Source organism: Pagrus pagrus (genome assembly GCF_965226575.1).
Source record: "Pagrus pagrus genome assembly, chromosome: 7".
Classification (NCBI taxonomy): Eukaryota; Metazoa; Chordata; class Actinopteri; order Spariformes; family Sparidae; genus Pagrus; species Pagrus pagrus.
The window spans coordinates 8,465,900-8,482,135 of NC_140191.1; the positions used below are offsets into that span (position 1 = coordinate 8,465,900).

Genomic DNA, 16,236 nt, shown 5'->3' on the forward strand with positions numbered 1-16,236 from the left:
CGCAGTGTGCACTAATGCTCCCACAGAATTACTACTCAGGAAGCATAATTCAGATGTACAGTAACGGTGGACGGAGATACAGTGAGAGCCAGGAAGGATGTGGCCTCTCCTGTCCTGTGCTGTGCTGTGCTGTGCTGGCCCACTCTTCCTGCCTCTGTCCATGCGCTATACTATACTGTATGTTCACAGGCCGGGTTCACATTCTCTCCTACTCATAAAACAAGTCATCACGTTGTAACAGAGAGTCTATAAAGCAGTTTAAGGCATGCACCAATAGGTCCCAAAGCTCCCTTTGGTATAAGCGTGCTGTCTCCCAGAAATAGTACCCTGCATATTTTATGAGGACCTGTATTTTTGTCGTTCCTGCGCTGAAAACGGGGTGAAGATGGAGTTTTGTGGTTCTTCCTCTGCAACGGGCTGCTCCATTTATAGACTGAATGGTCACTGAGTTTCTCTCATGTGGTTTCACGATGAGGCAGAGCGGCGGTGAACTCTGGAGTTGACTCGTCACCCTGAGCTGACACAGTGGCAGCGGTTGGGTGACTAAAACTGAGAACCTCTGGGCTGATTAAAGAGGGTGGCAGAGCACGGTGACATATTTAGCAAAGCAAAAAGTAAATGACAGTTTACTTAAGAGTAACAGGGTTTGGACAGAAACGTACGCCATTGTCACATAGTTTGTGTAAGAGTCACGTGCAGTCAGAAGAATTCTCATCACTATGGAAATTACAGCTTCACCGCCCAATCACAGAGTTTCTCATGTTCGGAAAGACTGCTCTAAAATAAGCAAGGAAAAAACATCTGTCAAAATAAAACTCAAAGGATGATGAATTTTAAAGTGATTTAATAATATAATAGCCAGAATTGTTATACATAATCTTTTACAGTGCTGTTAACATGTGTGAAAGTCAACAAAATCCAGTATTCAACCTCAAGCCAGTGTTTGATAAACAAGTTAAAGTGCTTAATGTCATTAATATCATAATAGTGTTTAGTAGAATTGACTTAAGTGCATAAATAGTAGTAGTAGAAGTATTTCCACAACTGATATATAACGAAAAGTTGAAATCACAACATTTAAATCAAATAAATTTCCTTCAAAGCTGCGCTGAAAAACAACTACGTGTGATATGAAAGGAGATTTACAGTACTGATCAAAATAAGAATTAGCACATGGCTCTACAGGGCGTTTTAGCATCTTTCAGCTCATTGTTTTGGTCGCAACGTTACCGCTTTGGTTCACTCTCGCTGCTCTCATCAGTGTTGTTTTCAGCACCAGAAAGAAGACGGACACAGATAGCTGCTAGCTGGTGAACGTTGTGGTGCGTTAAGCAGCTAGAGAGCCATCAGGAGTTGGTGGAGACCAAAACAGAGCTATAAAGAGAGTGTCATTCAAGGCGAGGGCCACACGACTCAATGCTAATGTTATGGATATGTAAAAAGGCAAATGCTAACAAACTTGTGGCTAAAAGCTCACAGTCATTACTGTGTATGTGACATCAACATCGCTACATTGTCATGATAAAATTGATGCAGTATTTCGTATTATTGAAGATTTGATGTTCATATATGTGTTTATTAGGAGGGGTCAGCTCTCTCAGCAGGATCTTCATCACCGCTCGGAGGGATCGCTTTAACAGCAGGGACTTTACCCATCAGATGTAACTTTACAACATTTACTGTAAATGACTAGGTCCTTGACAAAAGTGTTGCTCACTGAACCATAATCCCTGATGTTAATCGGTCATATCTATGTTATCTCTTCTGAACTTCCTGTGTCACATCAGGCCAGCTCACTTATCATGTCCCTGTTTTACTGCTGTCCCATAATTTGATATCCACAGGAGCACCTAAGGCCACATTATGCAGAAATTGGCATTTTTTGCGATTTGATGCCCTCCACATGTATGTAACGCTGTGATCCTGCCCTCTCACTGAAGCTACATAGTGCAGAAACAAGTGATAGGGTGAATGGTGTCCCCTATTACAAGACACTGTACCATCAACATGACTTTGGGGCTGTGATTTAAGGTTAGTGTTTCTAAATTGAGACCTCCCACATGACAACATCTGACAGTCAGCGTCTTTGTTCAGTGTAACTATTCACAAACTCTCACAGACAGTCAGCCCTGCGCAGCGAAAACGGTTCAAATGACGGGTTATGCCATTTAATAATACATGAAAGAGGAATTTCGTTGCGGTGGTAAATTATACATGGAAACTGTGGTGGTGAATTACAGAGCCGCAATGTCAAGGTACATGCTGGAACATCTCCTCCTGGCTGCCTGCACCTAGCTGAGAGGATGATTTGCGTTCACGCTCTTGGATTGTGAGAGGTTGAGTCAGAACGTTGTCAAAACACTTTGTGAGTGGCGTAATGTGTCTGTGTGTGTGTGTTTGTGGGTGGAGTGCGAGTCAGATAATGTGTGAATGTATTTGGATGTGAGAGAGAGAGAACTGATGCTCTTTTTTTTGCCCTTACACTATTTATGCTTGAGTTTTCTCTCCCTCCACCTGATATACGGCTCGTATCACCGCTGGCCTTGGCTCGGGGCAGCCTGACGCAAAGCATTCACTGTCTCCGTCTCATCCTTGAGGATGAAGTCATGACTGCAGCAGATGTTCACCAGCAAACATCACTTCAGAATTAACAGGGCCCTCTACAGGTCAAGTAAAGAAAACTCAATCTGACATAAACAAACTCACTGATTAAAAATAATCCACGTCCACTAAAATAATCTTCTGGTTGTGGAAATGTTAAAAATATTCATAGATGGCAACATGAAAGCGCTGAACACAATGCCATGTGTGTATACAGTGGATGGTGGGATACCTCCAGGCTAATTTTTACCGCCTGCTTTGAAGTTCAAAGTGGGCTGCCTTCCCCACCTCGTCTACTTCAGGTGGTGCCAGATGTGACCTGGGCAGAATCGCCGAGCGAGCATGGTAATGAGGTAAGAGTTATGGTTTTGCCCCCCCGGAGCCAAAAGGTCTGCCTGCAACACAAAGAGAAGAGCACCTTGGAAACCTCGACCTGACAGCACAGAGAAAAGCAAAAGCCAGGCTGTGGCGCACTTTGAGACTTTTATTAAAACAGTGTGTGTGTGTGTGTGTGTGTGTGTGTGTGTGTGTGTGTGTGTGTGTGTGAGGAAAACATCATGTGATGTTTCATTTTGGGGTGAGGCCACATGGCTCCCATCTGAACTCGATTTACACCACTCAGATATTAAGTGCTTCTTTGCTCAGGGATTCGAGCCTGTCCTCGCTGGAGGAACTGAAGTCATTACTTTATACCACCATGACAATGATGATTATCTCTGTCCATGGCATCGACTCTCTCTGGAGCCTGTTGACAAGCACAGGAGTGACTTCAAACTCATGAAACATCACTAAATGACCTCCATTATGATGTTTGTTATCATGATGACATTTTCTTTACTTTCCTGTGTTGCATCCTTGACTGATAACTGAGCAGAGTTTGACCTGTTTGCCATCATCTTATATTTCTGAAATGATGGCGCCACCCTCAGGCAGACAGTCATACGTGCACATTTTCAATGACATCTGGTTGACTTTGGGAGGTGGTGGTGCTGCATCACCAGAAGACAGTTTGAGTGAGTCAGGGAAATGTCTGCTTGAATGGATTCTGCATTCAGGTAGATTCATAGAGTGTACCGGATCTCAAGAGAGAGTACAGAGGAGGAGGGAGGAAGGCTTGCTGTCTAATTAATGAATCTCATGCTGCAGTGGAGAAGCAGTAAGTGGGTGTTGATCCATGACAAATGAAGCCCAGAAACAATGAGATCACATCAGCCACATTAATCTGTAACTTCCTCATTTGCGAGCTAAATTTCCTTCTTTCTCATCAACTGTTTTCCTAATCTGGAAGTTTTACAAAAGCATCTCCCTGTTGTTGAGGGAGGTCCTGCAGTCTGAGCCGAGAACACAAGGAAACACTGAACGACAGATTAAAGAGCAGAATGAGGGCGAGACAACGCAACCCACATTTTACAGTGATTAAAAGAAAACTCCACTGATTTATCACAGCACTGTGACACTGCAGGGCTCACAACAGATGGTTTAAAAACATATTGAAAATCAATGCAGAGGTATCTCAGTTTTACACATTACCCACAGTGCAACTTCACTGCCGACTGTTTGGTCAGGGTTACTGTTGTGTTGTGCTAGTAGCGGCTAATGTAGCATCGAGCTGCCAGCCTCAAGCAGAGATGAGAGTTCTGGTGAGCTCATGTTTTAACTCAACACCAGATTTTTTTCTACATTTTCACAGGAGCAGTTTGTAAGATATACAGACACAACAATGTTGGCATAATGGTGCCAACATGCTAGCCCCTGTTCGTCCTGTCTTGTAATACCACTTTATACCTCGAGAGGCAATAGTCTGATAGCCATCCGTATTTTCAGCGTGCAAATATATGCCAGCTGTTAGCGTAAACTCACCAAATAAACTCACAAAATGTCAAGAAGTGAAAACCCAGTTGGGCTTAAGCCAATTTTATTGGACTGAATGGCTCAAATTCTGACAGTGAAACAAGTCATTTATCGGGGGTTGTGACATTTGAAATATGTATCCACTGTTTTACACTTCTTTCACAATATAAGCTTATGGGGAAAAGTCGTTTTGGGCCGCAGTGTGTCATGTACAAAAACTGGCTTCAAAGCCTGCCACTCTTCCTGGGGCTTGCCAAGGACCACTTGCAAAGAGCAGCAGCTGTTGGTTTCTCTGTTGATACGCTGCCCCCTGTGTTTTTAGAGTTATTCTACTAAGTACACCTTTAAACTGGCAGTCTTCAATTACCACAGCTGAGTCAAGTGACATCACTTGAGGACACTGACCACATTTCCTGCTGCTCCCTCTGGAGCAACAACAGGCTTTGCGACATTTTTCGCATAGTGCTCTCCAAGACCTTTAAACAGACAAGGTGGAAAATCAGTGGCATAATCCTTCAAGACTATGACAAGCTGAACAAAAATGCTAAGATTTAAGTCATTTTTACTCTGTGTCATTCCACTCTTGCAGTTAAGGATCAATGCGTAGGATTTAGTGGCATCTAGCAGTGAGGTAGCGTTTTGCTACCAACTGAATACACCTCATTTCACCAATACCCATACTGGGTAACCGTAGAAACACGGTGGTGCAACAAGGCAGACTCTGGAGATGAAGACCCACGCCCTCTGTAGATATAAAAGGCTCATTCTAAGGTAACAAAAGCACAACTTTTATTTTCAGTTGATTATACACAAAAGAAAACATAATATTAAAAACATGATACATGATTATGAACATTATGTTCATTTAATGCCAGTGTATCCCCCTAAATCCTTCACACTGGACCTTCAAGAGATAGAAGAGCTCCTGCTGTACGTGGCTTTTCACCATGCTCGACTACATTATAGTAATTCTTTGTCATTTAACAATGACTGGCTGCAGCATGCCGTCAGCTACAGTAAGCTGCTGAAGACATTTACGTCACACTGGTCATGTCGATGGTCAACAGCCATCGAATTACAACAAAGACATTTTGCTGATCACCGTCTGACCCTCAGCGTGCCATGACCACATGGCCATAATTATGAGAATATGCCTTAATCTAAGATGATGGAAATGATACCTTGAGGACACCAGTGGTCTGCAGGGGGAGATACTGTATACCTCTTTAGCATGATGTGATCTGGCATTAGTGAGAGAAATGATATTTGCAATGTCTTACAGGAAATGGGGATGAAGAGCCGACAGAGAGACAGACAGAGGGAGAGAGCGAGAGCAGGATATTATCCAGCTGCTTCAGCTCCGTGTCAAAAGTGACTGTTTGCCCAGCAAATCCCCAAATAACCACCTCTGCCCAACAGCGTGCGATTAAAACCATCACAATATTTTGCTCATGTCCTCGCTGACAGACATGCTGTCAGAGCTCGTCATCGTTTACAGAGCTTATAGCAGGTGGCGTCACGTCACCATGTTTTTACAAGTCTCATCCGAGGTTCCTGCTGGGTCCCTGTCACAAATCCAGGAGGTGACAGCGCTGGATCCTGCGGGTAGCCGCTAATGAAAAGCTGTGCTGATCCGGCCAGGAACACGTCAGTGACAGTTCCTGAGCAGGGGACTGAAAAAAAAAGAAGTTTGCAGATAAATTGAACATTGGGTGATTTAATCTGACCCTTTCTAACCAGCATGTGTGTGTAAAGCAGAATTACATATTCCAGTTAGCCTGATGTTGTTGTGTTTATCTTAATAATTGTAATTATCTACACAAGATTTTCATTTTGCTGTCAGTTTTTCCAAGTGACACAAGCATCAAGACAAACAAACAAATAAAAGAGCTGCAAACCACAAAGCTTGTCAATTGCCTTGTTTTGAAATCCAGTGGAAATAATAAAAATTACAGCCGGCTTGTTTCCTCTGTAGATTCAAATGCTGCCTGGCAATAATTGACTTGTTTTGTTCCACATTGCGTGGTTTGTGGGAGAAGACACAGCGACTAACTCCATGCAGATAAACGCAGAAAATAGAAACATCAAAGCGGGACACATAAACCATCGGGGTCAACTGCAGAGTTTTATGATCTGAAATTGTGTAATTGCACAGTTCAGGAGGAGAAAATGGACTTCTATCACTGACACTGTACTTTCTTTAGCTTCAGGCGTATGAAGGAAAGCCTCCCGAAAGCAAAAGCAAACAAGCTTTGGACTGCAGGCTCGGTCGCTTGGGTTCAATGAAATTGTTTTTCGGCCCGATCTTGGATGAATACAAGCTTTCGACAAGCCTTTTTCTTCAGCATGAGGATTTATTTTGGTAGAGTACAATTTATCTTTGATCAAATCAGATTTCCTGGCTGCAGCTGTGGGGTGCAGAGTGGCCTCGACTACAGCGCTGAACCCATTCTGGTTCATCTGGTTCATTTTGCTATAAGTAGTAATAAAAACGATAGGCCTGGTATGTGTTTAGCTCGTCCCTCCTGAGTAATTTCCCTCATATTTGCTAACCACAGCAGCAAGTCTCCTATTATCTTCTCCAAGGGTTCAATGAAGTTTGGAGCCATGTTGTAAAAATCCAGCAAAGCCCGCTCACCACAGCAGCCGAGGGGGCAGACGTAGGTTATCCTATCCTATTTATGTGCTCCAGCAAAGATTTTACCGAGGCGACCGCTTGTTTTGCATGTGGGGGAAACTTACAAATTAGCTCGGAAAAGTCAGGCTGGCAATAGTACAGCACTAACACCCCTTATAAATAGACAAGTCTGAAATAGTTGTTCTGCAGCAGCATCAGGAAGAAAGAGACTTCTGATATCCGTTCATTGTCAAACCATTGTCTCGAAAAGTAATAAAAACACCACAGTAGACATACATGGCAAAACACACACAACAGGACAAGCTGGCAGATAAAAGTGACATTATCAGGAGCACCATCAGAATAAGGAACAGCCCCCCTGAGAAATGACATGCATGAGTACAAATAATGATTCCCTCCTCTCAAACTGCTGCTGATCCTGCAGATATGAAGGCACTCGTTTTAGATATGAGCCCTGAGGCATGCTGCCACTATTACCATGAGTACGTTTATGTTTAGGAAACACAGGGGGTGTGCCACTTGTCTTCCCCCGGGTCCTGAACATAGAAACAGAATAAGATGACATGAAATAAGAAAATTACTCTCTACTTAAAAAGGTGCAGTATGTAGTTTTTGGGAAGATATTTTATTCAGAAGAGAAAAGCCTCAACAAACTAAAAAAACAAACTTTTTGATTTCATGACTTAATAAACTGACCTTAAAGGCACAATTTCATACTGTTTTACTTTCTTTTATATTTGGCGGACCCTGCCACCTTTCTAGCTTCAAGCAGCGTCCTGAAGACCTCATGTTCCTCTGTGAGTTTGTATTATTACCTCATTAATATTGTAAATATGAAAATTTGTTTGAATTTCTTCCCTAAAACTACATACTGCCCCTTTAAAATAAAAAGAAGCAATCAAACAAGCTAAGCAGATGCACAAATAAGAGAAATCAAGGATAGAGTGATAAAAGAATTGGCATGGATATTAAACAAAAAAAACAAAAAAGGAAACGATGGCACTCAGTAGAGCGCATACCTCCGGCAAGTACAATTTAATCAAGCCTAATCTAATCTCAAACTCAAGGTGAAGTGGGAGTCACTGATCGGGGGGGAAACAAAATGTATAGAAAACTGGCCAAAAGAAAGAAATCTCAAACACACTCAACCCAGAATTTCACCCAAACGGAAAATGCAGGGAGCCAACTGATGGTGTCGACTCCCTGAAGACACACAACCAACTGAGCAGGAGAACTGCAACTCCCTTATATAGTCTGACTGCAGCCCGATGAGGAAGAACATCACAGGTGCACCCGATAGCTTCTGATTACCTGCGACCTAGATCTTAAGAAATCCCTGTTAACACCAGGACCTCGGGGAATCTCTTATTCCCTGAGAAATTAACAAAAATGTTGAAACACGAAACGTTAACACTTCCCTGCATCCGTCCCTTTATCAGGATCTGCAGGGTCTATTCTGGGCTGAGACCCATCTCTCATCCAAGTGTTGTGGAAATCCATTCAGTAGTTTTTGTGTAATCCTGCTGACAAACCAACCAACTAACAGACACGGGTGAAAACTTAACCTCCTTGGCTGTTATATAAAAAAACACATATTCAAAGTAGATATGGATGAACAGATGAACAAACCCAAGAAGCTGTCATGGCCAACAGATTACGAGGCTCAGCGAAGCATCGAGAACAAAAGTTTAACTATGTTTCACTTTTTTAACAAAGTCACATATTTAAAGTGACAGCAGAGAAAATGGAAAAATGTCAAGAAAATGAATGTACTCCTCGCAGCTGAATAAAATGGAACATTTTCACAGCAGGCTCTTTCAATTGACATTGTGGGAAGAGTGTTTTTTTATATAATGATTGCTCCCAGTGAGACATGTCCATGTGACAGTGAGCCACAGCCTGCACAACACCCCGACTGAGAAACTGAAGCCGCTAAATGAAAATCAGACGTCATTCATTTTTATTATTTATACCTGTGTATTTCCTACTGTGACATGTCAGAATGTCTCCTGTGAAAAGGTCATAAACATAAATTGAAAATTGTGGCGAGGCAGCACCAAAAACACCCGAGAAAATCAGCAATAAGCGTTGAGTCATTAGAGACATGTAGCTTTCTCTTCGCAAGGTTTTGTTTCTTCTCCTGTTATTCTATGAAACAATAAAGCATATTGATTTCTTGTATAATAATGGAAAAAAACAGTATACCATATTCTCTATACTGTCTATCAGGAGGCTGCCTACACCCGCACACAGGAGTCAGCAGTGGCCACAGTACAGAGGTAATTGGGTGTTGCCTTACTCCTCTGTTTGTTCTGGTCATGATGCTTAATCTCAGTGTGGCAGTTACTACGTGAACAAGAGCAACAGGAGGCTGTAAAACATTAAACACCTTTAAGTCATAAAGAGCGATAAAGACATAGAGAGAGACAGAAATGACAAATGGTGTAGACACTTTGTCGCCTGAGCTCTGACTGTGTCGGTGTGTAAGTGTGTGTTCTGCAGCACACTGTGATCAACACCGACCATACCTTATTAATGCTGCACCACAGGTCTCTCTCACAGACGAGACGTTATCTAACTTTTTTGTTCACCCAATTAATGTCTTCACTCTTCCCTTCACTTGCCAATCTCTTGTGTAAAAGTCCACAAAGCAGCTATTATATCTAAAAGCTATAATCAACCCATGTCTGACTTAATTTCTGGTCGTACCGTCCTAATTGTTGAAGACTCTGGGTTGTTTAGACCACGTTAGTACTGTAACTTCATGTTACAACACAGCAGAGACAAATTGACCAACCGGGCTAATGGTTGGATTCTTAAAAATCAATGGAGGGAAGTGGATGTGCAAAAACTGAAGTTTATTCCAGGGCTGAAACTAATGGTTACTTTCATTATTAAATTATTCTTCCATACATTTTCTCAACTAATAATTACGTCTATAAAATGTCCAAATAAGAAGGAAATAGAAAAAATAAAAATTCACTAATTTATGACAAAGTAAGGCAGAAAATCTCCTATTTGAGAAGCCGAAATCAGGAAATGTTTGGCATTTTTGTTTAAAAGGTGCAATATGTAAGAATTTCACGTTTAAAAAAACCAAAACTGGAATAATCACCGGAATGTGAAGAAATATTAAACATAAAATAATAAATTCACATTATATCAAAGACGTCTATGTACTGTGTTGCGGGGACATCTACTGACGTGAGCATGCTAACCAGCTAGCCCCATGGGTCCAAGGCTGTGTGCTAGCATTGTAAGCTCACAGTGTGGGCATTAATCAAATCAGCTAACAGGACAGCTAGCTACATGGCTAATTGAGCTAACTTGGCGGCTACAGTGAGCAGCAGTTACAGACTTCTCTTGTGATATGCTGACAGATAGATCCCATCAAGCGAGTCCAATCCATGGAGGCCCCACCGTGGATCTGACACGGCTCTGACCTGTCGAGGCATGAAAACAGGACCTCCGGTGGTGTCCTGTGGTGGCTGACACCAGGGCTTGGGCGGCAGATCCTTTGAGTCCTGTGGGTTGCGAGCTGGATCAGACGTGTTCTGGTACTTTCAACAGAACCTCAGCAGAACATTTGATTGTAATGAGATGATCAGTGTTATTCACTTCACCTGTCAGTGGTTATAATGTTGTGTCTGAATGGTGTAAATGAAACGCCTTGCTGCTGCTTCAGGGTCAACTTTGAGCAATAACATAACTGGGTCTCTAAGCATGTGTGATGTCACTTATAAAAAGCAGACCTGCTTCACGTCAGTGCTTTTGTTATTGAGGGAAATACATGTTACTAAATCCGGAAATTTGCAGGCATGTTGAGTCAGTAATTGGAACAGGCAAAGCGAGTATTTCCTAAAGCCACTCCTACTATACACTAAGAACAAAAACCGAACAGTAAACAGCTTTAGTATGACTATCCTTAGACATGAGTGTCTCTTTCTCTACTAGAAAGTCCCTCCCTGCTTCAAGAGGCCTTTGGTTTGTAAGTGAAACTGACCTTTGACCTCTCAGCAAACAGCTAAATTCAATTACCGCAAATGTATGCACCCCCACTCCTCAGTAAGCCATTGTGAATATCACTGCTCATAATGCTGAATCACATCATGCTTGATAAGTATTCAGATCAGGGAGGGAACTGGTGTCCTCAGGCAAGATTTCTATCATCTGAGACAAAGGAACACTTCCATGATCTTAGGGCTGGGTCATGATCCAAACAATGACACTTATGTAAGGGGATGTTTACAGTCATCCAACATACAGTGGAGGTTTTCAGGAGAGTAATCACACCAATTTTAAAAGTTAGCTGGGTGGTAGGGTGATTCAAGTTGAAAATGTTCAGTGGTACAGTGAGCATCTACAATTTTAAGCCTAAAGGCTTTCTTCACAGGATTTGTTGGTTGCTGTTGTTTTTTTAAACCATTCAACCGTGAAGAAAGTTATTCCGGAGAATAGAGTTGATCGTTGAGTCTCATTTCCAAGTAGCCAAATACAAATGCTTTCGGTTGGTTGTTAGCCAACTCAAAGGATGAATGATAGAAAACCTGGCAATGGGACTCAACAATCAATGGTCTTTATCCAGAATCGCTGACACTCAGAAATGTCCCAAATACAACAGAACACCTTACAGATGAACACCACATAGGATTTTTGAAGTGTAAATGCAATAGCCAGAAGATAAAAAGCTAACATCAGGCTATAAACAAATTATAGTGTGATTGAATAACTTCAACATCATCACCACTAAGTGTCCTACTACACTATTGGCCTACTATACACACTTTACGAGGCTGTTAATTGATAATCTACAAGTTAGACAGTCTCTGTTTGTTTGGTGTAAGAACATTTAATGTCTCAGATAATCTCTGTAGTCTAATTTAGCCACTTATTAGCACCTGCCTAAAAGGTAAAGGTCGCATTTCTAAGAAAGTTTTACTTTATAATATGATAGATACTATTAAGTGTTACCATATGTACATGTGTATTAAAGAGGCCATATTATGCTAATTTTCAGGTTCCTACTTTTATTTGGGGGCCCTAATAGAATAGGTTTACATACTTTAATTTTCAAAAAACACATTATTTTTCTTATATGGTGCATTGCTGCAGCATCCCTTTTCACACCGTGTCTTGAACACTCCGTTTTAGCTACAGAGTGAGACATCTCGCCTCCGTTCAATCATTGGTGAGAGTTGCACATACGCATTACTTAGCTGACAGGATGTAGCCAATCAGAGGGAGAGTAGGGCGGGTCATGCCGAGCAAAGTAGTGTGATCTAAAATAACAGCTACAGCAGTAGCAACCATGGACCTATAGCACCCGGCTAACTTGAATGAGGATAGAATAATTTAATCGTGCGGCTCTTCTGTACTTTCCAAATGTTATTGGACCGAATGGCTCAAATTATGACTGTGAAACGAGTCATTACGCAGTGACGCTCAAAAAAACATATCCACCGTTTTACAGCCCCTTCTTTCACATTAGCTTATGGGGAAAAAGTATTTTTGGGCTGCAGGGGATCACGTGACACTGTAGTTACACAGTTCAACCCACTTCCTGGGGGCTTGGTAGCAACTGTATGTCTGCTGACTGACTGGAGTGTATACATTTTATAATAAATATATAAAACATATATATTTATATAACGCCTGTTACACAGTACAAGTTGCAGAAAGGCTAAAGATAAAGGCTCGACTCCAAACCAGGCGTTTGGAGTTTGGGCTTTTTCACTTTGCAGACCTTTTACATGCCAAAAAAAAAAAAAACACAATAAAGGAAAGGCAAAAAGCCCAAAAACCCAGAAGAAACACCAAGGACTTGACCTCAGTGTGGAGAAGCTTTTATTTTTATTCACTCATGAGACACCTGAGCCTCCTTTCCTATAGGTGTCACTATAGTCGGCCATCCCCCTCCCCTCCCCTTCCACTCTACTCCTCCTCCTCCTCCTCCCATCCAGCAAACCTCCGCGAAAGGGTGTGCGTTTTGAAGGTTGTATGAAGCTAAACACCACCACCGGGAACAGCAGTCTCCACTTGGTTAGACTACCCGGGAAGAGCCCCTGAAGCCAGGGCGGAGTCCACCCCAACTCTACCCCCCTCCTCCTCCCCAGTTGTCCGTCATCCTCCTTCTCTGAGCTGGTAGCCCCCCGACCAAGGTCCTTGTCCTCCTGGGTGGAAATACCGCATACACGGACAATTAATATCAGAAAAGTTGACACACATATGGGTACGCGGCAAAATGCGATGTGGCAGCTGTGCGGCTTCTCTTCAAGGTCAGTATCTGAGCACCGCCGCCTCACGGACGAGTTTCTCGGGCAAGCCGGAGGGGAGAAGAGGCGTGGAGGGGATGCCGCTGTGTCTCGCTTGCCTCCAGCATCAACAATGACATCTTTCAGCGGGGAGGACATTGAAAGCCACTAGACTCAGAAACTTGTGAAACACGGCAAAACCAAAACGAAAAGGTTCGGTTGTTGCAGCATCGTTGTGAAAAAACAAAGTGCAGCATCTTGACATTTCCTGCTTTTTTTTTCTTCCGACGGCCCTGTGTCGGTGCCACAGTTTACCTGCGATACGAGCAGCAAACGCGGCTGGAGTCAAGCTAGCTAACAGGATGAGTTTCTGGTTCTGTTTAAGCTAGCAGAACCGACCGTTTACGTCAGTTAAAACATTCTACTCGACGGGGAGAGTCGTTAACTTACGTGACGTGACGAAGTTGTGTCCAACTTCCTTGAACTTCCTTGACTTTTAACCAGCTCGTTTTCTTTTTTCAAGTTACTTTTTTTTTTTTTTTTTTTGTATTATTATTATTATTATTGCTCAGCGACATGACTTCCAGGACAGGCTTCGGTAAAAGTTTACCGGAGCGGGGGCTGCTCCTGCTGGTGGTGTTGGTGCTCCTGGAGGGCTCCCTGCTGCCTCTCGGAGCTGGCAGCTCTCCGGACACCAGCCACCGCGCTAAACCGGTCAACGGCACAGGGCCGGCTGCAGGACACCATAACTTCACCAAAAAGGCTTTCCCCGTGCTCAGCCTCGACTACCATCACATACAGACGCCGTTTGAAATCTCGTTATGGGTGCTGCTCGCCTCTTTAATGAAGTTAGGTGAGTATCATGTGGATGTCATGTACGTTGTGTCACTTATTAAACGCTGCCCTGAAGCTTTCCAGGAAATGCTAGCTAGGTTAACACAGGTGTAGTCACCGCAGGTAGGGTAGCACATTGCAGCCACATTTACAGATACAGAAGTACCTATATGATACTTCTGAGACCCATATATTCACTTGTGTAGATATATTCATTTGCAGTAAAAATGGAAATCTTAGTGTGAAAATTTAGAACAACCTGTGATGGACACCTTTCAGGTACTTTACTGGAGTATTTCCTTTATCTGCTACTTTACTCTAGTTACTGTGCAGATTCATATTTTCTTTATTGTTCATAGGCTACAGAAGTGCAGGCACTCGTTCAGTGCGAGTCTGTTTTATACAACTACTCAGGGGTCAAACTACAGGATGTCTAGCAGGGATAGATAACTGGTTGTTCAAAAGTTTGACTGCAAGAGTTTCATTTTTACTGCAAATTAATATCAGTCCCAACTATCAGTTTTCTTGATGTATTAGTATAGGCCCTGAAAAAGCCATATCGGTAAATCCTTAGTAGGTAAGCTTAGTGCAGGCCTATTTGCAGATGCATAAGTACCTGCACATCAAAACAAATAAAGGTTTGGATTGTCTGTGTTATCAGACGGCTCTTTGCCTCTAAACCACATAAAGGAAAGACCGGTTTGTGATCAGACGATGGACTCAGATATCTGCAGCAGAGATAATATTGATAGACAGACGTGCAAGTCTTGATTAAGATTGTAAGCCTGCAGAGACGGCTATTAATGTGCACATAATGATTGACAGAAAGATCAAAACTATCACTCAACAGTTCAGGATGATCTCTGACCACCAGGCCACCCTGCCGCCTTTTATCCTGCGATAGGGACGCAGGAAGTATGGGTGCTGAGGGGGCTGCAGCACTCCCTGAAACAAGGCTGTAACATATGCCGAATCTATAAGAAGGCCCAAATTATTAAGAATTTGTCAGAATGAGCGCTTATCAAAGTTGGTACGGTTTCTCCTGACTCAACAACTCACAAAGAGCGATTTTATAAAGGGAGTTTGGGGAATTTCTCTCCCTCTTCATCTCCTTTCTGATGTTGACCTATAAAATGTCGGTGTTCAAGTTTGCCGTCTGCTGTAGTGCAAAACTTTCTCAAATTATTGTTAATAGAAATAAGTTACATGTTCCAAATGAATACAACATGACTGTTGCACACCATTTACTCTGACGTCATTATAAAGACTGACCCCTCAGCATCCCCAGCTGCGTCCCTGTTCTGCACACCAATTAAAGATACCACCGTTACGCTGACCTAACAAGTTTTACCAGAATAGCTCATTCAGTGGGTCACTCCGAGGATGCATCTATACAGCTGGTCACGCAGATTACTCATCAGATCTGTCAGCCTCGTGTGGAGAGGGTCTTTTTCTAGTGCTGTACTTACTCTCTGCCACTGTGATGACTAAGCAGCTTTCTGCAGCAGTCTGGTTGTTGGACAGCAAGGACCTGGCAGGTTTTCAACACAGATGGGAACCTCTTGCTGTATTATTGTGAGCCAGCGTTGCAGCCTTGTCATATTGGATGAATCAAAAGTGACAAGCAAATTTGAGATGAACTACTTCATGATTGTCGTCAGCATTTGTTCCCAGCTGTGGTGCACAATGAAATACTTCAGTCCAGTTCTTTACTTCCTCTGTTGCATTAGTGTATTTTTGTTTCCTCACCCTTTGTTGCTCCTAACCTCTCCACTCCTTTGCACTCTTCTGTCTTTCCTCTTTCTTTATACAGTATATACTGGGGGCCGATACTGTACCGATTATTAGAAATCAAGGAGACCAATAACTGATTTTGGAACCGATATATTCACATATTATATTACGTTTATATATATATACATTTGCTGTAAAAAAAATAAAATCTAAGTGTCAAAAGTTAGAACAACCAGTACATGAAATTTACTCAAGTATTGTTCTTAAGTACAATTTTCAATAACTTTACTTGAGTATTTCCTTTTTCTGCTACTTTATTATTCCTCT

The 16,236-nt window shown here is 42.4% G+C and overlaps 1 protein-coding gene across 2 annotated transcripts in view; it reads left to right on the forward strand.

The window, feature by feature from the left end:
- The first annotated feature begins 12,987 nt into the window (after positions 1 to 12,987).
- The window catches only part of slc9a1a (solute carrier family 9 member A1a), a 35,168-nt gene continuing 31,919 nt past the window's right edge, over positions 12,988 to 16,236 (forward strand). Inside the window, exon 1 of one of the 2 annotated variants that reach the window (XM_084357717.1) lies at positions 12,988 to 14,194. In XM_084357717.1, coding sequence (XP_084213843.1) covers positions 13,918 to 14,194 — 277 coding nt within the window. In that variant the 5' untranslated portion in view covers positions 12,988 to 13,917. The remainder of the gene's footprint in view (positions 14,195 to 16,236) is intronic. The other variant, XM_084357718.1, reaches the window with a different exon arrangement.